At 41.2% G+C, this 24,141-nt stretch overlaps 1 protein-coding gene across 1 annotated transcript in view; it reads right to left on the bottom strand.

Moving 5' to 3' along the window:
• Window positions 1-24,141, bottom strand: part of GRHL2 (grainyhead like transcription factor 2) — a 65,473-nt gene that overhangs the window by 23,072 nt on the left and 18,260 nt on the right. Inside the window, exons 5-9 of the mRNA XM_086466023.1 lie at window positions 21,015-21,067; window positions 17,340-17,496; window positions 14,755-14,866; window positions 9,296-9,390; window positions 178-336 (exon numbers count right to left, since the gene is read on the bottom strand). Of these exons, the coding sequence (XP_086322149.1) occupies window positions 178-336; window positions 9,296-9,390; window positions 14,755-14,866; window positions 17,340-17,496; window positions 21,015-21,067 (576 nt within the window). The remainder of the gene's footprint in view (window positions 1-177; window positions 337-9,295; window positions 9,391-14,754; window positions 14,867-17,339; window positions 17,497-21,014; window positions 21,068-24,141) is intronic.

The raw sequence follows: 24,141 nt of genomic DNA, 5'->3' as shown, positions 1-24,141 counted from the left end.
AGCAGTAAAATAATTACATGATAATCTGTTAGATTTATGATATAGCTGTTCCAAATTCTACCATGAAAAACAACTCTTTAGGGAAAGAAAAAAAAATAAATGAGGTCTAAAATACAGCAATATAAACTGTCTAACAAGGTTCCTCCTCTATCCATGGTAATTGTGCTTTCCACTTACCTTGTCACAAAAAACCTTGATCTGGCAGTAGGCTCGGTGGATGGGTTTATTGCTGCGGTTGTTGTAGCTGTACGTATCAATCTGAATCATCAAAGGAAGCCCTTTTACTCCTTTCTGTGAGGAGAAGTCTGTGCTCAAGCAATTCACTGTGATGAAAATCTGTGTGCCAGAGAGATTACTTCTGAAATGTGGTGCAAACACACAAATAGGTGCAACCATTAAACTTCGGGAAAAACACGACAATAAATGGGAAAATAAAAGCAGACACACACACAGACCCACCCCCCCCCCCTTCCAAAAAAATAATTCAGCTACGATGCACACTCTGGCAATTCACACATTTATTCTCCACTTCTGTCCTATGTCCAGCAAAGATGCTCCCACGCTGGGAAGAAGGACAAACTTTTAAGGCATGTACCGACACTACAGTTTGGATCAGGAGTGCACATTTGAAGTGAATCATTTGAGTGTCCCAACTTACCGTGCTTTGGTTCACAGCAGAGAGCTCAGAGTGCATGAGCTGGATTCTTTCTGGAAGAGCCAGACCAAAAGATGTGTCCTAAGAGCACGCCTCACATGCTCCAGCTGCTAATAGTTGTTCAGCCTGTGGAAACTGACTAAAGATAATCTGAGATAAAACCTCCTAAAATGTGTCTCACATGGATGTTAGATCTTTGGCCCTGACTTGTTTCACTCTACAAACTTGCTCTGTATGTTTGCACTATTTGTTAACACAGACATAGCAAGATCATCTTGCATCACTCCTTTCCAGCTGTCTTTTGGTCTGGCTTGTTCTTCTGAGAGCTCACAATTTAAATTCAGTCTGGCCAAAGATAAGTCCTACCATTTTTTTTCATTTTACAAATTTTCTTCACACTCTCAGCAGCAGTACCACTTCCTCCATCCCGTCAACAGATACTCCTAAGCTTCGGTTTAAGGGTTCTTCACTGTCTTTCTTCACTTTCAAAAATGCATCTCACTCTGTCTTTCAAACTAGGAAGGAGTTTGTCAAACACTTATAAAACTACACCCTACCTCTTCTCAAAAGTCCTCTTTGCCATGTAGCACCCACACAACTTGACACTGTCCTCAGTTCCTGGCAAGTCCTGCCTGCCTTTGCTTCCGAGATCCATCTTGTGCTTTCCTTCATCTCCTGCCCTCTAATCTCCACCTGTACCACGGGACAAGGCTTGTCATCTGCCATGTGTTTGTACAGGACCTGGGAGAAGGATCTCCCACCACCAAGTGTCCCAAGGACTATTCTCATGCAAAGCAAGCATTGTGAACGGAAATATCACCGATCTCTCTCAGTCAGGATAGTGTACATGAAACTTGAGAGATGAAACTGGATTAAAAATCCAATCATTCTTCCCAGTGAGGAACATGTGCATTACACAGTAATTTGGGCCAATTATGTACTAACCTGATTCTACTTTTCTTTTTTCCTCAGTTTAAAAAACATCAACAAAACAAACAAACAAAACCAAAACTGTGAACTCAGGAAAACGACAGAGAAAACTGCTAGTAAGTACTTCCTGCACCAGGAGGACGTGAAACCTGCTCCACAGTAGAGTGAGAAGAGATCTCAAACAGGTCTCAAACAGACCTGATGCACACCTCGCCAGGCACAGGAGAGGCCAACAGGCCCCTGGGGCCTGGGACGATTCAGGGGGAGCATGAAGGAACCCCTCCACGATCCACAAGCATGGGAAAAAAATCCCAAAACAGTTCGAGTGACCAGAATGCAGCACCCCTAAGAGAAAGGCAGCTGAGAATAAAGACAGGCTTTGCTAGGGCTGGGGGGGGCAGTACTTTACCCTAATGTCAGAAGTTAACATTACAGTCAGGTTTTTTTACGATGGAGCCAGAGCAGCTTGTTTGCCTGACTGAGCTAATGGCCCCTCCGCTTCTGCTTCTGATCGTATCACAGAGCTGCATTTACAAATGAAATAGTTGAACTTTAACTGCGGGGAGAGGAGGGAGGTGGGGAAGGGCCCTAGGTGAAACTCTGATTTTGAAGCTGATAGTGTTATTTCTGTTTCAAATTACAACTTAGTCTCCTCCAGCTCCAAAGGTAAGTGTGGATAAGGGTGCATATGCCATTGAAATATGACGGCCTGAATTTTCATTTACTTTCAGACTCCTTTACAGTGTCAGGGCAGTGCTTTAAAGTGTGTGTGAACACAGAGCAGTAGAACGAGGTCTAGCAAAAACCAGAACCTGGTCTTGCTGTATTTTAGCCCATACTTCTGCACAGCAGTTTTCCAAACTCTATGTTAAAATGTGAGAGGGGACACGCAGGCTTTAACATCTACCCAGCAGTTTGTGCATCTTCCACCTTTGCTGCACGCTCAGCTAAGAAGTAAAACAAGACCTTATCCCATCTTAATCAACTACATACACTGTGTGTCATCTCTTCCACTGCCTCCAGAAACACTGAGAAGAGTAGGAGCAGCTGGGAAAGACAGACTTTATAGTTTCAAGAGTCCCCATACAGCAATAACAGATTATTCAGCATGAATAATAGATTGATGCTGTAAGATTCAATATCCTTGCCCTGACACTGTAATACATCAGGATCTCTCTGAGGAGCAACGACTGTACGTTCATGTGCATGAAATGTACCATACTTTCTGTCATATCATTTGTACCTTGCAGACAGATGGATTTGAATTAACACAGATCATTTATTTTGGGGAAAATTTTCTGTCTCCACACTATCTTCTATTAGGTTTCCTGTAAAGCACCACATTGACTTCGGATTTAGAAAACATGGGAGCGTGCAGAGGGGTGGGGAAAAGGGTGTAAGTTCTGTTACTTAATTGATTTTAAGGGTGGTTTTTTTCTTTGTGTGAAGATTTGCACCAATTTTAACACCGTGGTGCAGCAGGCTGCTGTGGTGAACAGGACCTGGGGAACTGTCTGCACATTCCCCTTCTCTCCGCCCCTAATCTGACCAGAAACCTTTGCCTCCCCAAAGCAGTGGCTGAGGAACGATGCCTGTTCTGAGCAACAATGATTTCACCCACCTGTCCAAGTACAGCCTGCTTTGCCCTTTACAACCCTCATCTTCCTCTCCTTCGCAGCTCCTGTCCGTAATGCAGGTACTCCCACTCTCAATGAGACAAAGAGCAAAACAACCCCATGGGCAGCCACGAAAAGATGAAGTCCTGCTCTACCTCTCTTGGAAGACACACAGGTTTAAGATCCTCCTTGCTCCGGTCTCTTTCATAGTAGAGTTACATTGTTAGAAAATGTAGAGTTAAGTAGAAATGACAGTAGCAGCAGTAGAAATCACTGCGCTTTTTTTCCCCAGGGCCCTGTCTACACTTGACTTAGAACTATTTTAATGGATGTGACTATAGCTGTATCTGAATTAATTTACAAAGTATTTTTTTCCCAATGTTTTGCTATCAGGAACACGTTCAGGTTGTCGTTATAGTGATGTCTTTTTTTTTTTTTTTTAATGTCAGCATATCTTAGATTAGAGCAATTAATGACAGAGTTCCACCCATCTAGTCTCCAGCTCAGGCATGCCATTGGCAATGAAAAACTAATTTGGAGAAACATTTGGTGCCTGAGAAAGTTTCAAAAGTGGCCTAAGATAACGACAACTATTCTGTTTGCTATAGAGCATGTCTAGAAAAAGCTCTCTCTTTTGGGGAAGCCGCTCCTCCACGGTGTAGCTGTTATTATGTGAATTACTGACTGTTTGTTAAATACTGCAACATAATTAGCGATGTACAAGATACAAACACAGTAACCTGCCTTAAGAGAAAGCAAGGCTCAGAAATGCATTTCCCCTTTTATCATTTAATCCAGCCAACATGACTCCTGCTGCAGTTTCTCAGCTTATACACTTGAAAGGTCTACAGTTACGAAACTTCTAATATAAGCCTTTTATTACTATTTACATTTCTGGCTCCCATCGTCTCAGAAAAAGCCAAGGGCAGAAGAGAAGGAAGAGTGTGTTACAGCACAAAATCAGAAACTTAAAAGATATTTCTCTACTGTATACTGGCAATACATAGAATCTATGACTGGGTGATTGGTCTTTACAAAATCCTGTTTTAAAGGGGTTCATCCCTCCAGACTGTAACAACAAAGAGTTAAACGACTGGTCTCTCAAATGACTAACATCAATCCCATCATTCCTCGTATACACAAAAAGTGTGGTTTTATAGTTTCTCCTGCCAGCCGTTCACCTTATAAATCCCATATAAAGGTAAGACCTTTGTTTTATTTCAATACAAATGTCTCCAGCAAATGTTTACACTACTCTTTTGAAGCTTCCTCAACCCACACCACACCCCGGCAACTACATAAAATTGCCATTTGCCTTGAATCCCAGATGCATACTTACCAAGCCATTTGTATACACTGAAATTTCAACATTATTTGCTACCACAGCTTAACTTCTTTAATATATATATGTGTGTGTGCATGCTGGTGTATATATAATACATATATATGCATGCTTGCACACACAGACATGGTTTATTGAAGCAGCTTCCAAGTCTAATCCTACATAATTTCTGGTACTAACTCCACAAAATGAAGTAAGTTTTCCTCCAACCTTTGCATTTTGAGAGTAAAGAAAATGTTCATTTCCTCCCTAATTAAATGAAATTTGATGTAACTTAGGAAGGAAATTAATAATTAAGAACAAAATAATTCTTATACTAGTCAAAACCTGTCCTAAGTACCACTAGCAATATTAAAGAAGTACAGATTGTCACAGTACAAATCACTGCTGGAGACTGCGCCGCTCTATAAGCTCGACTTAACCATTGTGCCCACTGGAATCATAGCTCACTTTGGCCCACAATATATAAGAACCTAATCCTGCAAATCACTCACTCATTGAAAACAGCTTATTACTGTATGAGCTATGCCAAAACTCATTAAATAACTGGAAAGGTTCCCAGAGGCTTCAGCATGCTTTGGATTAAAGATCTACATTTCAGTTAAATATAGCAGGACAATGATTGCACGCAAGTATACACAACAACTGCACAGCACACAGCTACTGTACACACCAAAAAGCATGTGCCAGCACCTGCCTGAATAACATCTCCGCCAACATGCCTGTTTACTCCATGTCCAAGTTGCAGTGCTTAGCAGAAATCAGTAATTTCTTGATATCACTGAAAAGTATTTCTTGTCTGCTTTAAGGTGACATTTTTCTTTAGCAATTGTTGCCTGAAGTCACACCTTTGAATTTAAGGTTAAAAAGTACTTTCCATAAAAATATACAATTTATGTATTGTTTCAGAAGTAACATCATCCTAACTATTTTAAACTAGCAAAGTATTAATCAGAGAGAAGGCATATCTCAAAGAGTTGGTGTGATTTATGACAAAGACATTCTCCTTTGACCAAAAGAGTTCTGGTTCTTAATTATCTTTCTTGAAACTAACTTCTGTCAGCAATAAGACTGCAAGCAGGCAGATGTATGTCTATCGAAAATGAAGCTGAGCTCTCTGTTCAAAAGCCTCCACCAGAACTTTGTCAGCCAGCCAGATGCTGCAGCAAAATTTTCTGTAGGGCAACAGCAAGGCAACGACCTACCTTCTAACATATCGCAGAAAGACTTTTAAAAGATGGTTAAAAAGTCAGCCAGTTCTTGTTAATTGTTGTTTGTTTCCTCACCTTGCTTTAAAGAACTCCTTTAAAAATACCAAACATAGCATTCAGGTACAACCAAAGGGAGCCAACAAATCACCTTGCCCGTACATGTTGCATATTTATACACAGAAGTAAATACGGAGTGAAAAGAAGATGGACCGTACAGAAAGTGCTCTTCACTTTCTACCTCTGCTTCCTTACTGCACAGTATTTCTGCCTCAAGGAAGCATGAGGAAGGGTTTGACATGGCTGTGGACCCTTCCCCTCATTTCCCTGTATCCTGCTCTGAACTACAAGCCCCACGGTGACCTCTAGACAACGGCCCCAGCAGATGTTGTTCTAGAAAATGGTAAACATGTGCTGGGCCCAAGTCTTCTCTGCTAGAAAGCAAGGGGACTGCTGTTGTCGACTAGATAAAGCAGAGGAAACACTAGCAGAGTGGTGGTTCTGACTTTGGTGCTGTTCCCTTAGTCCATGGAAAGCAACGGCGAGATTATTCCACAGCTCAACACATACTGTACAAGATTCCCTCTTCCACTGACTTGTTTTGTCAAGCAGCAGTCAGAAGATGAGGGACTGAGCATGGGGAGCTGGAGCCAACACTCCAGTTCCCTTCATGTTACTGAGGTGACAAAGAGAGGTCTCTGCCTGTACCCTTTGAATGCCTGTTTCTTCTACATAAGATCCAACTGCAATGCTGCCTTACAAGCCCTTAGCAGGCTCACTGTTAGCAGGCAGATTCTGGCTGTCACACCCATGCTGTTATACCCTCATCCTGAAGGCTTCCAGGAGGAGGGTACTGCTCTGCTTGCACGTGGGAGGAGAAACCTGGCTTTAAATCAGCTGCCCTTCAGGTGGAGTAGGAAAGTGAGAAATCTGATGCTTCAGATAAGTCTTCCTAGATGTGGGATTCAGTGTCCCAGGAGAGACAGGGATATTTGGGTAGGTTATTTTTAGTTAGGCGATTTCTGCTTCTTCCGTTTGATTTTTCAAGATCACTACCCTGTGCACTTCCAACGACCAGTCTCCTTTCTTTATTTCTTCCCGAGCCAGTAGAGCGCTTCATCACATCACATCTCAGAGGCCCGGGAAAGAACTGCTCTGTACCGCTTTTGTCTGACTCGGAAGAGAAAGGTCTTTGTGCCTGTGAGGTTAAGTTTTAATCTTGAAATTGTGGTGAAAAGGGAAAACAACACTGAGCAGAAACAATGGAGCCAGTTGAAAGATCATCGTTCAAAAAGCTTAAGAAAAGAGAGTCTGTAATTAGGCCCTCAAATTCTTCATCTTTCTTGGATGAGGTAATTGCTGGAGAAAAAACAGCCTTCAGTGACATGCCTCAGAGTCCACAGCTTTCAAACACCGCAGGGGCATCCTATGAGAATTCCCAGACTCAGCGCAACTGGTTATTGTATTGGACTTTCCAACAGGAGCAAGCATGTGGGTACGTGTACATGTGTGCAGGGAGGGAAACAACTCAGCGCACGGTGATAAGCTTTCACGTACAACCTGATTTATGCTTGATAGCCCAATACCAAAGCATGCTACCAATCCTCTCACTTTTATCAATACATCTGCAGTTAAAGCTCCTAAAAGATATTTGATAACTTCCCCCAAAAAATAAATAAGCATAAGCCAATTTGCATTTTAATGACTACTTCCTGCAGAAATACAAGTGCTGTCTTAAATTTCACTCCTGACACTTTTTTTAATCCAACAACAATAAAAGAGTAATTATTTTAAAATCCAACTATGTTATATTCCCGTTGATCATTGTGAGAGTTGTGCTTTTAATGTTCTGGCAACCAAGGTAAGAGCAATGTGAATGACGTGAGATTAGAACAAAATGCCCAGGGATAACACGTGACATTAGTGGATGTGACTTTGCTGCTCCTAGATCAACATGGTGTCTCGCTAAGTCTGGCTTGCAGCTGCAAATGCAAGTATGTTAAGGAACAGCCAGCCCTGGCAATGGGGATAGTAGTTGCCAGCGGGACGAGGCTGCCATGCTTTAGCTCTGGCCATGCCTCTGCAAAGGTCTTTGGGAAAGGTCGTTGCGCTGGAGATCCCAAACCTGCATTTGCTCTATTTGCTTGAATAACGATCACACACACACAACGGTCATCTGTTGTGACTGCAGAGGACAACGTACCACTGTATTTCGAAAAGGAACCACATAATAGAGGAGTATCTGGGGAGGTGAGAATGTAATCGTTACATGAGTAAATATAGCACCATTAGCAACTGGGCCAGGTACAACTCTGTTTACCAAGGCCAGCTTTTGAAAGAGCTAGGTGGTTTTCAGAACTATTGTCTTTTCTTTAGCGCTTTATTTTTTTAAAATGTGCATCAGAGATGAAAATCCCTGTTACTACAAACCTCATCACTTTCAGTCAGCCAGTCAGGACAGTGAGCATTAATGCTACCACTCTGTGCTCAATGCAATCTCTCACAGGACTCACTTGCTCAATGCAATTTCTCTAATGCTCTGTTAGAAATACAGTGGAGAATCCTGCATGAAGATGTCTGTATTTGAAAGACCCTTAGCATCACTTCAACAGTGGGCATTTTGTATTCAACATGAAAACAGTTATCAGGCATTTGCTAAGCTCAACAGTGTTTGCTGTTTATTATTTCTACATCCCCAACAGTTCCACATTACCCCCACTCATTGCACACAGCCTATTTCCCTTGTTTGTTTTCCAGGGGCCAACTTCTTCTTACAATTACCGTCAGCTTTTCACTTCTACACTAGCCCATGCAGCTGAAACATTCTGCCACCCTTTGGATAACCTTATCTATAAGAAATCTGTTAAGGTGCTCTTCTCTCCTGGTTTATAGGTCCACTGCAGCAAGCACATCCCCAAATGCAAAATTCCATGTCTGAGGGTACTTGAGCATTAAAAAAAATACATAAACAGTCCTCAAAAACAGTCCTCAAGAATACATTCATTCCCAATTGTAAGGACAGTCAGTGCAACACTATAAAAAATAATGGCACAAACACAAGGGAAGGCAGAGTCTAGCTTACAGAACACTGATTATTGGAGATGTTAATAGTGTAGAAAGGAAGCTGATAATTTAGGGAAATAAAATGTTCACCTTGTGTCCTACACTGATTTTGCAAGTACGAAAAAAACTTTCACTGTTTCTCAGGCTGGGGATATTTTAAATGGAAAATCACTGAGAGGCCACAAGTAAGGAACTACACCGAGAGCGCCCTGCAGGCTTTCCTCAGAACTACATCCCTACTTGTCAGTGACACAAGTGTGAAGGCAGTAACATCCCGACAGCCGCTACATACCATCTTGCCTTCTACGGATGGCCAGAATCCCTGGGGTCAGTGAAAGACCCCAGTTTGCCTGGCTTTGCAGGGGCTGAGCTCGCTCACTTCCACCTACCCTTATTATTTGTTAAAAAGGAGAGAAGTAGAACAGTGACTAGAGGTGAATGGTACTTATAAAGGGATACCATCTGCATGGCTTTTCCTCACCTTTGCCTCCTCATTGACATCCCAAGTAAAGGACACAGCATTGAATGCAATTTCTTCAATATTCCCAATGGTATTAAAACTCTCCTTGTAATCAGCTGTAAGAAATAACAAACAAACAAGAGACTCATGAAAAAGGCTTGAAATTTCTCTTTTACGATTTGTAGTACATCTTTGCTTTTTCAGCTGGTGTGTCTAATGCATCAAAAATACCTCTTGTATTGTTGAATAATTGTAAACCTTAATTGCAAATAGGTAATATGCTGCAGCTTGAGTTTTACGCATAGTATGTCACTAGCTAATGTTCTTGCAAAATGCTGCTTGCTCTCAAAAAGGAATCAGTGTGACTGTAGTGGGAATGAGTGGGTGCATTCACTAGCTTGGCCAAGAATGGCCAAGACTGGAAAATTAACTAAAAGCTATTGAAACATTTAAAGGGACTGTTCAAACCTTGACATAAATAAACAACATTATGGTAAATCCTAAAGAAGCTTTCTAAAAGGCAAAGAGCTGTCATTGGAGGAAATAATCAGTAGTGTATATTTCTTGTCCAGCCGTTTCAACCTTCCCAGGAATTACTGCAATGGATGCTGGATCTCTATTAAAAAAAACCCCAAAACACCACAGAACAAAGAACCAATGTGTATGATACTAAAATAGCAAACAAACATGAAGTATTTTTAAATTGTCTGACTACAAAATCTGCACACTCTTCTCACTTCTTTCCAAAGAGCTGTTAATATTATCAATAAGCTAGCATTTCAGAAGGAATGCAAAGCAATAGGGAGGAAGTCTGAATTTCAAAGATGACCCAACCTTCCCCCCCAAAATAAAGAAAGAACAGAAAACCACGTTAAAACAGAACTTCCAGGTCTTCTTTATAATCAAAAAGAGGAACAAGCCCCCCTTTTCTCTCCCTTTGTCAGCCAGTTTTTCTTCTTTTTGATGACAGATTAAGAGAATGACTGGGTTTCTAAGGAGGTAGTATCTGCTTGATTAACTCTCTGGGACATGCAAATTTCCTTGGAATCCCTCGAGGGCTGTAATTGGACTTGGTGCCAGAGGGCTGAGGTTACATCATGTAGCAATCTTGATCTAATGTTTGCCCAAATCTGTGCTTCAGAAGCATGCTGATTCTTAGCTTTGTAATCAGTTATAGAAAGAGGATGTTTTCGTATTCTATAAATCAGATGCCCAAATGGTTTCAATATTCATTTCCTTTGCCCTTCTAAAAATAAACTGTTGGTCTCTAAAAATAATTTCTAGGTAATAATTGTTTTTAAATAATTTATAAAGAAAACATTGCTGCAAGGAGAACTATTTTACATTTGAGAGATGCAATCAGTATACTTTTCTCTCATCTGAAATGCGGGGATGCTGTTATTTCACTGGGCAAGTGAAACTGTGCGCCTGGGATACATGAACTATCTTGGATGCAGCAAAAATTCACTGTTCTGACCACAGGAACAGTACAAGATACTTGGTGATGCAGCAAGTGAACACAGTGCTTGAGAGGGCAAGCAGGCTTTTCATTCCCATCATGAACTCAGATCTCCTTTCTAACTGAAGCAATTGGCTTCACTATCTAAATTCAGTGTGGAACTGCAAATGCGAGGAATTAGAAGACATATAAGCAGTTTAATATGCATGTGCACACATCCACCCACCCCTTAAATGTATGATTCACCAGAAAGCACCTCATGCAACTGACTGCTGCATATGGCCATGCTGTGTAGGTGCACTTTGGAAAGACATGAACAAGATGTCTTGTAAAGACACATGTTTTCTTCTCCTAAAAGGCTGTCAGAACCTCGCATTCCACCAACCCTTCCCTTCTCCCAACACATGCCTCTGCTTCCTTAATTGCCATACACAAATCTCATGGAGTGTCTATGTGACATGCTATTTAAAAGCAGAAGTGCATCCTATTCCCCTCAATTCACAGATAATTAAAGAAGGATCCTCAGTTGATTAAGAAAGCATTTATACCCAAGGATATTTAAAAGTTGTTAGTGTAACTACAATTTTTCCTCCTCTGCTGCTCTGCATTACCAGAAACAGAAAACTGGAGTTCTTCGATATTCAAGAAAACACCTCTACAGGAATTATTTCCTCTTTCGTTGGGTAAACTGCATACTAAACAATGGCAAATTTCAACATTAAACACTGATCATTTGCTAAATGATCATTAGTCACTAATACCATTGTGATAGTTTTTGTATTGTGCACATAAACAATACAAACTATCCTGCAAAAAAATATGGGCAAGACACTGGAGCACAAATAACCACAATCTAAAGCTTCCACACCCACTCCTTATGTCCATATTTGAACCTGTTCCAGTATTTGTCAAATTATGGTACTAATTCTAAATTATCAATATTTGCTGCAATCTAGTATTGTATTCTTTATTTGACATTATTTTCAAAGAAAAAGCTAGTGATCCAATGTCAGCACACCCCTTTGGAAAAGTCAGCTTTTTTTTTTTTTCCTCACTCCTGTTAAAAACAGTGACAGTGCCTCCCTCCTCCTTCAGGAACAGCACATAGCCTAAATGCTGGAAGACACCTTTCCTTCTCGCTTAATAAGTGTCAAGTCCTCAGGTTTATTCCTCAAGCACTAATGACTTGATTACATGTAAGTACATGTTTATCCTATTAATATCAATGCATCTTCAGACCCAGTACTGCATCTATTCTATTCAACCATCCTTCCTCCCAGGAGGTGCAGCAGCCAGTACACAAAACAAATCAAAGCAGTGACCCCTGCATGTCTAGAGTGAGGGAACAAGTCCCTCTATTTCCTCTGATCTCCAGAATATAACTGCAGACCAGAAGGCAGACAGATCTGTACCACTGCGAAAGCAGCACAAGCAGAGTTGTCACCCCTATCTGAGCGCTGAATAGCTGGACCCCAGAACTAGAACATCCCAAATTCATTTGATTCTCTGCCGGCTAAGGACAAAGTTATGCTCTAGATTAAAAGTGCATTCATAAACAATTAAAAAGGATTCACAGATGTTAAACATATGCTACAAACACTAAGTTAAAATAATATTAATTATTATAAACATCAAGGGAACTAGTTAACACAGATTTACAGCTATTCACAGATAGTTTTAAAGGAGCCAAACACATGATTAACTCCTTATATGCTGTTGATAGTTGGAGTGAAATCCAAAATAAAAGAGAAGTGGGGCTACCAGCAGATTGCCAGACCATCCCCTGAAGATGGGACAAATCCGACACACCCCCCTGTCCTTAGCAAGCTTCTATCACTGCCTGTTTAAATGGTTTTCCAGGGCGTATCCTGACATTTGCTAATCTCCCTCATAGACACCTAATTCTCTCTGGTAACTACACAGGGCCTGGACAATAACTCAGTATTCCTTTAGAGGACCCCTTCAAGGATCTGATTTTTTAATGAAAAGAGCAATCTTTATAGAGGCACACAATAATTTAGCTTGGAAGGGACCCCTGGAGGTTATCTGCTTCAACTCCTACCCTACTCCCGCTCAAAGCAGGGCCAGCTTCAGGTTTGGATGAAGTTGCTCAATTAGATCATCTGACGATAAAACTGGAAGACTTTGCTAAATGCAGCTTGATGCTTGTATAGGAAATGTAGTTGGGAGCCATTCTGCCCTAATAAGCCAAATATCCACATCGTAAGTCCCAAAGAAAATGAAATGCACTTCAGAAACACTGTACTTGGTAAGGGCTAAGGCCGTATTTCAGTTGTTCTCAGGAAAACAGTACTGAGCAACATTTTCTTCTGAAAACGCTGAGGTGAACTGTGTTCTTACAGTTCTTACGTCTGACAGGGACTGCTATATCAAAAGTCTTACTACACTGTGCTTTGCTCATGTTTGCAGTCCAAATAAAGACTACATGCCAGAGTGCCTCAGAAGTCAGACCTATTTCATCTCAAACTAATAGAAACATAAAAGGCATTCACTACAACACAGATAAACACACAGCTCACGCACAGCACTAGTTTTGCAGAGCACCGTTTTACAGAATATGTGGCACAAGTGGACTCGTTCAGGTAAGGGGAGTGAAATGTGACAGTACATCACAAGTGCAGTGGAGTTGGAGGGTGTTGGCACTGCAGTGGAACGAGCTCCTCAGCACATACCTTCAAAGGTATGAGCATTAGCACTGCAAGCTTGTAGGGACTAGCACAAAAAACCAGGCAGCCTTCAGAAACAGCTGTGACGTGGAGTACTTGCTCTTTCTATGTGTCATGATAGGAGTCATTTGTTCTGGAGTGGAGGTTTTACTGCCTTAACTACCCCAAAACAAAACATAAAAAATAAAATAAAATAAATAAATAAGAAGTTGGGGAAACAATTCAGCCAGAACTATCATGATAAGACAAGAGCAGAGAGGAGATTCAGGAAGAGCTGCTTTGACCCGATACACTTGATTTTAAATAATGCCAGCCTCAGTGGAGGCTGCAGCATTTGAAAGTCAAAAGCCACTACAGGAGTAGGACCACTTAGGGACCGATTCCCTGATCACCCTGTTCAATTACCCCTGAAGATTTGCAGCGCTCTCTCCAAGCAACCCTGCTTTCCCCGCGCCCACCCCCCCCCCCCCCCCGCCCCGCCCCTCCTCTCTGCCCCCTCTCATTCCTGCCATTCAATGGTTTAGTTCCCTCAGGCGGTCAAAACAAGATCGACTTTGTCTGCTTTGGTCTCGCCGACTCCTTTGACTGGAATCCGCTGCAGATGGCTGCGTGTGTAAACGGCACGTGGGAGGGGAGAAGCGCTTGATGTCTAGACACTCCCACAGATTTTAACTTCATGCTCCTTGGCAGCAGGTACATGTTCTTCCTCTGCTAAAATCTCCCAAGCATGTGGACAGGGCAGTTGTGGCTGAAATGGGCTTGTAAATACCTTAGATGGGATGAACGGTAAACAGGTCTCTCAGGACAGCATGCCAGAGCTCCCTTCTCCCTCACTTCTCCCTGCCACAGACAAGACTCAAAAACCGGGGGTTTAGGAGTCCTGCACACTTCTTTGCAGTCACCATAATGATGGCATCTTCACTCTCGGGCTGCCCTTACACATCAGATTAGCTAACATAACTGTTACGTGGGCTGCTAGTGTTACTGGATCAAAGAGTGGATCAGCCTTTGAAAAACTAAAGGAAACAAACACTGCCACTCCTGAGGAGGTGCAGACCTCGACAGCCTAGCAGCAGAAGGTGGAACACTATTAAATACATATGCAAAACGCAGCTCTTCTTTGTGACTACTGAGGACCATTCCTTCTGCATGGTCTCCATCCTGCCTCATAGACCCCATAGCCCAGACGTAGCAGGGACAAGCCATTGCTAAAATCTGTGGTACAAGCGTTGCAGCCATTGCCAATATATCCCACCCCTTCCTTATGCAAGGTACCAGAGATTTTCACATTCTGCAATCTTCCCCGAAACAACTGGAGATCCTCTTACACTCACCAATGTCGAGGACCCTCTGTTTAGCTGTGTGCTGTCGAGAATGCCAGTATTTCCAGTATTTCAGCTGTTCGTCTCTGTTTTTATCCTCACTGAAAACAACCATGACCACGCTCTAATAAAATCAACAGAGCTTGCGTTAGTTAATGTGTAATTCAGTCAGAAACACAAAAATTAGTATCTCCCATGTGCCTCTAATGCTGATCCAGTCACCACCCTCCCCCAGTACTCGGGTTGCAGCAGATTGCTCTTTTTCTTTCCAGTCCAATATTGCAATGCACTTAAAATCTCAGGGCAGAAGAAATGTAGTTTTAAAACAATGCAGGACCTAGGATTATGTTCTTGATAAAATTTAATTGTATTCTTAGGTTTAAGAAGTCCAAGTTGTCTTAAGTAAAAAGTGGTCATTTCAAAGTCAGAAGATCCCCAATTCCAATCCTGATCCAAGTCCAGTCTAAGTGCTGGAGTTCAGATTCCGTGTCACTCTGGAAGATGACATTACACTGTAAAGTGACGTGTTGTTATTGGAGCTTAGGCTTGCTGGCTAAAGGGAAGACATTTTCAGTTCTAGTGTACATAGTCCACCCTTCTGAGGAGCAGGACTCTTGCATACATGTGTTTGATGACAAACTCAGTATGACTATTTACTGAGCTTTTCAGTTCAAGTTCTGAATCTCCTTTGTTAAACTGTGTGATTCAAAGAAAACAGATCGCAACGTTATGCAAAACTTCACACAAGTAATAAAGGCTTTTATAAAAATCCCTGCTGTAGGCAAGCAGAACAAAAAACACAAAACAATGAAAGAATGCTCATACTAGGTAAACGGAAGTGAAAAGAAATCACAGAGGAAAAAAATTCACTTTTAAATATCCTCTTTTGTTCCCATTCTTCCTTGAACCTTGAGTCACCAAGCTCATAAAAAACACCAACAAGCTGTTTCATAAGGCAAGGAGCTGGATCACATTTGATTCATGATCACCATCATAACCCATCACATGCTCTGTGACCTTCTCCATTCCACCTATAAAAGTCGAACGTCATCACTGCGTCTTCCATGTCTAGCTGCTGCGTGGGCACGAGGCAGTACATGCTGCGGATGAGCCCCGAGTTATGCATATGCATACTGGCTGGCCAGCAGGTATGTGCTGGCTGGCCAGCTGATGCACTAACCAGAATTGGCAGTGCAGACTGCATTAATCTTTCCCTCTATGAACCACTTACATGGAACTTGTAGAGGTTTAATACCTTCAAAACCTCTTTCCCCTCTGGAATGGGCAATAAATTCAACAGTTGCTTGGCTGGGGGCCTGGCAAACAGAACGTGATCATGAAAGTTGCGTGTGGTTTCACAATCTTCTGTAAACTGTACATTCTCTAAAAGAAATGGTCTCATCTCTCCTTTACAGTTTCCAACCTTCTGCTACCACAGTTTCCAACCTTCTGCTACCACAGCTTCAAAACTCATGTGGCCATGCAGTGAACAAGACTTAGGAGGACTGGTTTTCTGCCAGACCAGTGAGGTCCTAACTCCTGTTTCAGCTGTACAAGTGCTAGGGATGGCACCACAAAGGGGGAATGAATGGGTGGCTGGCAGGGAGAGAGACTTTTCAGCAGCAGAGAAGTCTTACATCAGCTTCAGCCAACAACAAAATGCTATCATCAGCCTCACATCCTAAGGAAACAAGGCTAAAAATTAACTGCTATTCAGGTTTACAAATCATTGCCTCTTTAGGAAGAGTCTCTCTAAACTTCGTGTATGATAGAATCATATAGGTTGTTGCCTGCTTCACTGCTCATGTTGACTTCTGTTGGTTCCTTTGACTAAAGTCACAACATTTTGATGGTACTTCATTTATTTGGATGGAAAAACTTTTGCAGCCTCATACATATGCAGCTCTTCCAGCTTCAGGGTGAAATTTGCAGAGCAACTCTGAGGCTCATTGTTCATTCCAAGGTTACTGGTTTAGGATTTGCTTACTCAAAAACATTACCAGGGAAATCAGAAAGCCTGTTCACTAGGCAGATGTTGCTGAATACCCAAGCTCCAGTTCTACCCTGTGGAATCTAAGATGCAAATCATCCATTTTGTCATAGTTCTGGGTGAATATAATCAAGTGAAAGCTCACACTTACACACTGTAAATGATTTAAAATTTATGTCACAAAGGATGGCTTCAACTCTTCACATTTCATCTGAAACGCACTGGAAGGCAGCGGCTGAAGTGCATGAGTGAGTGAGGATGGACTCACATAGTAGATGTAGCAGTTCTGAATTTTTTTCTTTAATCATGGCAATGATTAAAGTTTACCAATGTCAAGTGCAACATCTGTGCAATTACCACACTGCCAAACCATAAACTGAGGCAGATATTTATATATAATAAACCTGAAAGATCTCACTTTGAAAAAAAACAGACCCCAAAATATTTGAGACCACCATCAATATTATTCTCCTGCCTTTACACTAGGCATAAGAGTAAGCTTGCTCTGCCCAGTCTCACAAGAAAAAAAATAATTAAAACCCAACCAACCACAACTGCATTTATCTGCAGAGCTCCATTCCCATCTAGGAAAGAAACTGGACTATACCCTGACTTTGCTGATGGGATGCCGGAAACATTTGTTGTCACCCGTCTCACTCAGGGTGATGGCGTAGAACTGTCCTTTGTTCAAGTAGGTCATGGGCCCCTCCCCTTGCTTTTGACGCAGAGATTTGGTAGCTTCTAGCGTATACTGAAAAGTGCTGCTGAAAAGACAGGGAGAGAAACACAAACAAAATCGGTATCACTTTTGCTTTTTCTCTTTGTCCCCATCTACTACATATTTCATGCGTTGTACAAGCAAGGCATAAGAAGCTAGTAATAAAATTCCAGGAAAAGGTCACACAGGTATTTAAAAATGCAATTTTCTTTTTTTTCAAGTTCATCAGATCTGGCAATCAAGCGTAAAACTATCTGGACTGTAAGTCCCTTGAATCAAAGCCTACATCTTTACTTTCTCTGAAAAGAACCATCATGAAGTACAAGACTACGTACCCCACAGTAAGAATGGCAAATACCAGAAGGGAATTCAGTATGATTTGCAGGAAATCAGCTACCTCCACAGACATTTAACTTAGAAGTGTCACAGAAAGAGGAATTTTAAAAGAAAAAAAAAAACACCAACAAACTATAAACAAACAAACCAACCAACCCTGAATAAAACTTGGTGCAAAAGATGGACGCAGAGAATGGAAAGTCCAAGTGCTACTTTCAAAGGCACAGGGCAGAAAAATGTCCCCAGAAGGGACAGGAGGTTCATCTGTTTAAAGACAACATGCAATCAAGGTTTTTACAAGCCTTCTTTTCAAAATTAATCAGACAGAACAAAGTACCTACATCTAGTTGTATCTGCAATCAAATAAACTTCCTTAAAAAAAGATAAAAATTAGAGAAAAAGCGAGTTTGCTCTTGTGTTGGGAGTCAGATTTTAGAAAAGATCCTCCTTCACAGGAGAACCTTCCACCTTTAAAACAGTTCTCAAACCACAAAAAGTTAAAGCTCCATTAACTAATGAACTGGTAGCTGAACACAGTTCTCACAGAGCCTCTTCCAGCTGCCTCCTCCAGTAACGTTCTTGAACAATAATCCAATCAAAATGATGCCTCCAGCTCATCACATTCTCTTAAATGAAAAATAATGTTAACCTTGCAGAAAAAACCTGCTCTTCAAACTGCGTTTGGTCACCACAGGAAGCTTAATGCAAGGAGTCACCTGTAGGATGTCCTCACAAATTGGAGGTATGGGGGAAGCATTTTCACAAAGGTCCTAATTCAGCAACATATTTAAGCAGTGCTGGAGTAGAACCAAAAGGACGGGTATGTTGGTCCAAAACAATAGTGTATCCTTAACTTTCTAGCTCAAGCAAATATTCTGGATTATCATAACACTGACATAGCAATACGGTAATAAGGGGAAAATAAAAACATTTTTAACTATCCAACGGAAAAAAAGAATCACTAAAATACATTAATAATAATAACATTTAAATTCCCACTTGAAGAGAAAGCAGAAGAAAAGAAATAACCTGATCCACTGTCTTTCCATCCAAATGAAGAAGTTTCAGACAGTTTAGGACCAATTATTTAGTTTAGTATCAATCATTCAATCAAATGAAGTATTTCTTAGCTTATAAATGGAAATCCAGTCATTTTCCTAGTTGCTTAAAAGTTACAAGCAAAAGTTACAAAGCAAAACTAAGGTAAAAAGCAAACACTAACCTACCCAACCCAGTGATGGCAGTACTAGTGCTTCCCAACAACGCAGTTGCTGCCAACAGGAAGGCTCTCATGCAGTGGGAAGGCAGCACGAAGGGGACTGCAGTCCCCTCCGCTGCCGCCCACCGTGGTGTGCGCTGCCGCAGTCCCTCTGTCCTGTGTGCAGGGGGAACAGGGGCTCTGTTGACACTGAAAAGCGGTACATCCCCATCCGAGCAGACTGGAGAAGCAGAACCACTGGTGCTGCGGACCCAGCACCCATCCTGCTGCATATGCTTGTCCTATGGATTGACGCCCATTAGCGGTGGGGGCACGTTCTCTGATTTAGTGTCACACGAAGGGACTGCAGGTTGCATGCTGCAAGACGGCTGCGTGACGCATACCAAAGCACACTGAGTGCCCAGGGAGATGCACCTCAAAACCTCCCAACAGAGAGAAGGTCTAATGAGGATGTGTGCTGAGAAGGGCTTAGGATGAACCAAAGTCAGACACACGGTGTCTTAACAGACCTGCCGACAGTCTGCCACGGTCTGGTCTTCTGTTTCCTGGCATTCTGTATGTTTCAGAAAGACGCCAAAAAATGTAAATCCCAGACACACTGCACCTGGCCAATTTTAGTCTCTGTATGGTATCACTTGGGAATTTTTTTCTTGTTCCCAGATGGCAATCAAAGTGTGCCCTATAGCAGGAGGATTACTATCACCCTTAAAACTTATTGCAGTCACTCAAATTATTATACTATTCTGAATCTCACCATTGGTCTTAACTAAAGACCTGTGTAGTTGTTAAGGGATTTTCTATCGGGCTTCCAATTGCTTTCATATTCACCACTTCTTTTTTTCAATCTGAAGTTTTCATTTCTGAGCACCTACCACTTCCATGTAACTTTCAGAAAAGATGTACTTCATTTTTCTTAATGAGCATTTGGAGGTTTTGTTCTAATGTGCACCTGGGCCATAGCATGAAAGACTTAATGTCTGAGAACTGTTAACAATACCAGTGCCTCAGGATTCAAATTCATAAATATCCAGTGTAGTAAGTGAGCAGTCTTTGCTAAGTATCTGTTCCATATGTACTACCTATATGATGACTCAGTTCTGAGCTCACTGTCGTTAAGGATTGTTTTAATATTCCTCAGAAAAAAGAGCAAGCTGTAAGGAACCTCCACTACAGAAACAGTCATATGCCTACTGCAGGAAAAATATGTAGGCATGTTTCTGTTTCTTAAATGAGAGTAATCTCTCATATATAAACAGAACTGTTCACAAGCATGAAATGAAGCGTTAGCTTGTAAACTTTACTGATCACAGCCTTTATTAGTTAATGCAACTCTGCACTGTTTGCCCATTCTACACATGCATTTTTCTGTGCTTAGGGTGAACATCATTCCTTTCAAACTTCAATTTTCTAAACTTTTAAAAAAACTTTTTAGGATTCTAAGGGTTTTTTCCACACGGTTTATAATAGATACTTTGTTTATACTATTATTTTATAGGTAAACATGAAGTACTATAACAAGCAGTGTAAAAAGACAGAGGGTTTCACAGAAAATCTACTAGGAGTAACTGAAAAAAACAGAAGGGAAAAATAAAGATGGGAATTCCATAAGGTTGATGGAGCCAGTTCAACCATCCTGGATATCTGACTTGTGCATCCTGCCATCCTGAAAGGTAGGGAAGATTTTCCATGACCTGGCTGTCAAAGCTATGCCCTGTTACCTGGGGGATCTCTTTTAATAGTTTTAATCTCACATATCTCCAGGGGGCTTCAGAGGAGTTACTAACTTAAAACAATGCTCAGGGAAGTTAATAGATGAAGACATAAACTAGTCAAACATGAAAGCCAACATGCGCAGGAGAAGAAGGTGAGAGTGATGCCAGGCAGCGTCAAGGGAGCCCTGCAGGTGCCCCAGGATGATGAAAGAGAGGGTGGGAAGTGGACCCAGGCAGCCTCTGCTTGATACATTCCTACGTGATGCCAGTCAACACATTTCAAAGCTTATGCCGTACCTTGTTTGTTCGTAAATATATTCCTCAGCCCCCACTGACACACTGCGATACTTCTGAAAAATAAAAACAACAATTAAATATAGTTTGATACAATCAAAATGCAAATACCAACAAAAGTAGAATTCTGTTTATTTAAGGACCCCTCAAAAGAAACCATCAACCATTTAAAACTCAAAATCCCTAAACACTGGAGTGGACCCTTCATGGTCTTTACACTAGAACTAACAGAGATAATTAATTTACGTCAAGCTTTTAAGAGATTTTCATAACCTAACTGCTACAGGAATGTAGCTGAAAAGCATCTTCTGCCTTATTAAACTCCTTGCCTACACATTAATATATTCTAAAACAAGCCTGTAAAAATATACCCCATCCCAAAGATGAGTAGATTTTCAAATGAAATCATAGTTTTCCTAGAGACTTCACTTTTGGTTTTCTTTTGCTTCATTTAAAAATGTGTGTGGTCAGCTGTCCTTAAGGCCTACAATGAAATGCTGACAAAAATTTAGACTGCTATCCCATCTATCTGGAATAGGAGCAGTGATGCAGGCTAAGAAAGTATTTTACCTTCAACAGAAGATTCTGTTTGAACAAAACGCACACTTTACCAGATGAAAGGAGACCTACAGTCACTCTTTAAAAAACGAAACACATCTATCAAAAAAAAAAAATTACATCAAGAGGTGGAATTCTGAAAAGATTAAATCTTTTTGCACAGACCGAGCAACAATTTGTACACTGTCTTCCCGAGCAAATAAGCCCATTCGTACTCCACTACATAAGCCTTGCTGCTTCTTCTTGGCTTGCCTTTTCCCTGAAACATGTTTTTGCTGATGTGTCTCTGATTCACTGATGGATCATTACATTTAATCTCCAGGATTTGTGATCACCAGTTAGCAATTAAAAGCTGTTTTGTTTCCAGAAGTGTCAAGTCAGGCAATTTTGAAAACAGTTTTTAATTTTACCTTATGCATAACTGTGCCACAACAAATATCCAGTCAGATACTAGTTAAGTTCAAAGGTATTAGGTACTGGTTAGGAATATTTCCCGAAGATCAAAAGTCAAGGATCCATGAGCAGTAGAATAGACAAGCTAAACGCTCAGAAATCTAACATCTGAGGGGTATTACAATAAAGATGGTCCCATATTAACATGCTAGTCACATTTTATATGAAGGCTAGAAGTTGACATTGTAAAAAAACATTCAATTTGCTTACCTATCCTCGAAAATGTTGTCTATACTATAAAGGAATAAATTAATCACAGCTAAATAAGGATACGAAATAGATGAGAAAGGTATATTTATATAATTGTTGAAATTGTACCCAAAGAACATAGCAAGTGGTGGCCTGAAGCGTCTGCTACCACAGGGATCTATAAAAACTCAGCACTCCTTCAGTGTAACAGAACTAAGTCACTCAGTAAACATTTTGAAACGATGTCTGAATACGTACTCATAATGTGTTTAAAAACTGAGCAGGTATTAGAGCAAATCTACCGCAGCCAAACCCAGCCATTCTCACCAAATTAATAGGAAAACTGGTAAGAACAACTGTATTCCTACTTTAAATACTAATTTAGCACAAGTTTCTCTTTTGGTATGTTTTGACATTTTACCTTATGGTCTCTCCCCATCTGCTTCATACAGCTGTCCCTACACAACAGCACGTGGCTGGAGAAGCAGTCAGAGTGCCACAGGGGCGAAGCCCATCCTGGGATTTAGGTAGTTGAGAAAAAACACAGGGATAGGCTAAGTGTTGAGTGAGGCTGCAGCAGGGCGGGAAAGCTCTTCTGCTCCCATGCCACACACATGTGAGCATTTGGGGCTCAAAGGCCACTAACAGTGGCACAGACCTCAGCTAACAGCTACAGATGGGGACCTAGTTAAAGTTAGTTGTTCAGTCTCCCAGTACAATTAATAGGAGAGGTGAAGATGGAGAGGAGTGAATGCACCCGGGAAACCGTTCCACCCACTTTTGGCAAACAGATTTGAACTGTCTTTCTCCACAGACTGCAGAGAAAGCCTACCTGAAGTATCATACCCTGTTATTAACCAATCATTTTAAAAAATATGTAAGAAAATATGACCATTGCAACAAAATTACCCTAACACGGAGTCTGGGATTCAAGGCCAACCTATAGATGTAAATTCCCTTTTTACCTCCAAGTTTAACAACTTTGCATATTTGACAGCACTTTGCACAGCACAGACTGACTGTTTGGGTGGCTCTCAGCAGCGCGTCGCACAACCAACCAACAAACGGAATCACTCAGCTACAGCACCAGGGGATGGGAACAGTACCGCTGGACTCCCATAAAAAGCCATTTACCAGTAACCATGAAAAGTAGCTGAAATGATGTGATTTGATAATGCAGAGCAGTGTTTCTAATCCAAGGTTTGATCTTACTGATTTTTCAAAGGGAAGCTAGATTTATTCATTAATTACTCATTTAGTTGACGTAAATGTGTTCTATATCTGAAGATTGATTTCACCTACAGACATCCTGATCTATGATGCTTCTGTGGACACAATTTACTTTTCTGTAATACATATACACAAACACACAGTACATTTCTTATATATTCAGTGAGAGTAACTCAGCCTTAATGTAGCTTGCCTTGTACTTTTGTTACATTTACAATGTCATAGAATTGGAGGAGAAAAATCTGAGGAGAGTTCTACCACATAGTATCTCTAATTATTTGCAGAGATACTGTCAGCTTTAAATAATTTTTACCTTTCTACATTGCTGGTTTGTTTGCATTATTCTGCAGCAGGCAAAAGCAGCCAGAGGGTACTCACCATATTAAAGCTGACTGTATAATTAATTTGCCTCAGCATAGTTACAAGGTATCTCCTTTTCTCTCCTCCTCCTCATTCCCCAGACATGTATACCCACCCAAGCCTTTCCCTGCCTCTTAACTTCTCCATTCCCCTCTGGTCACCTGATTCTCCTACTATTTCTCACTTGCCCATGTTGCTGAGTACAGCTTAGTGCAACAGACAGCTTCTGAATAAATTAGTTGGGTTTATCTAGCAGCAGTGGCTGACACTGCTCATCTGCGCTTTCAGAACAACATTAAGAATTTCCCATTTACAAAGTGGCTGCTGTTTCTTACTGTTA

The sequence above is a fragment of the Leptosomus discolor genome, chromosome 5, assembly GCF_034619465.1.
Source record: "Leptosomus discolor isolate bLepDis1 chromosome 5, bLepDis1.hap2, whole genome shotgun sequence".
NCBI classification, from domain to species: Eukaryota; Metazoa; Chordata; class Aves; order Leptosomiformes; family Leptosomidae; genus Leptosomus; species Leptosomus discolor.
The sequence above is the reverse complement of the archived record's forward strand: the minus strand, read 5'-3'. Positions and strand labels throughout refer to the sequence as shown.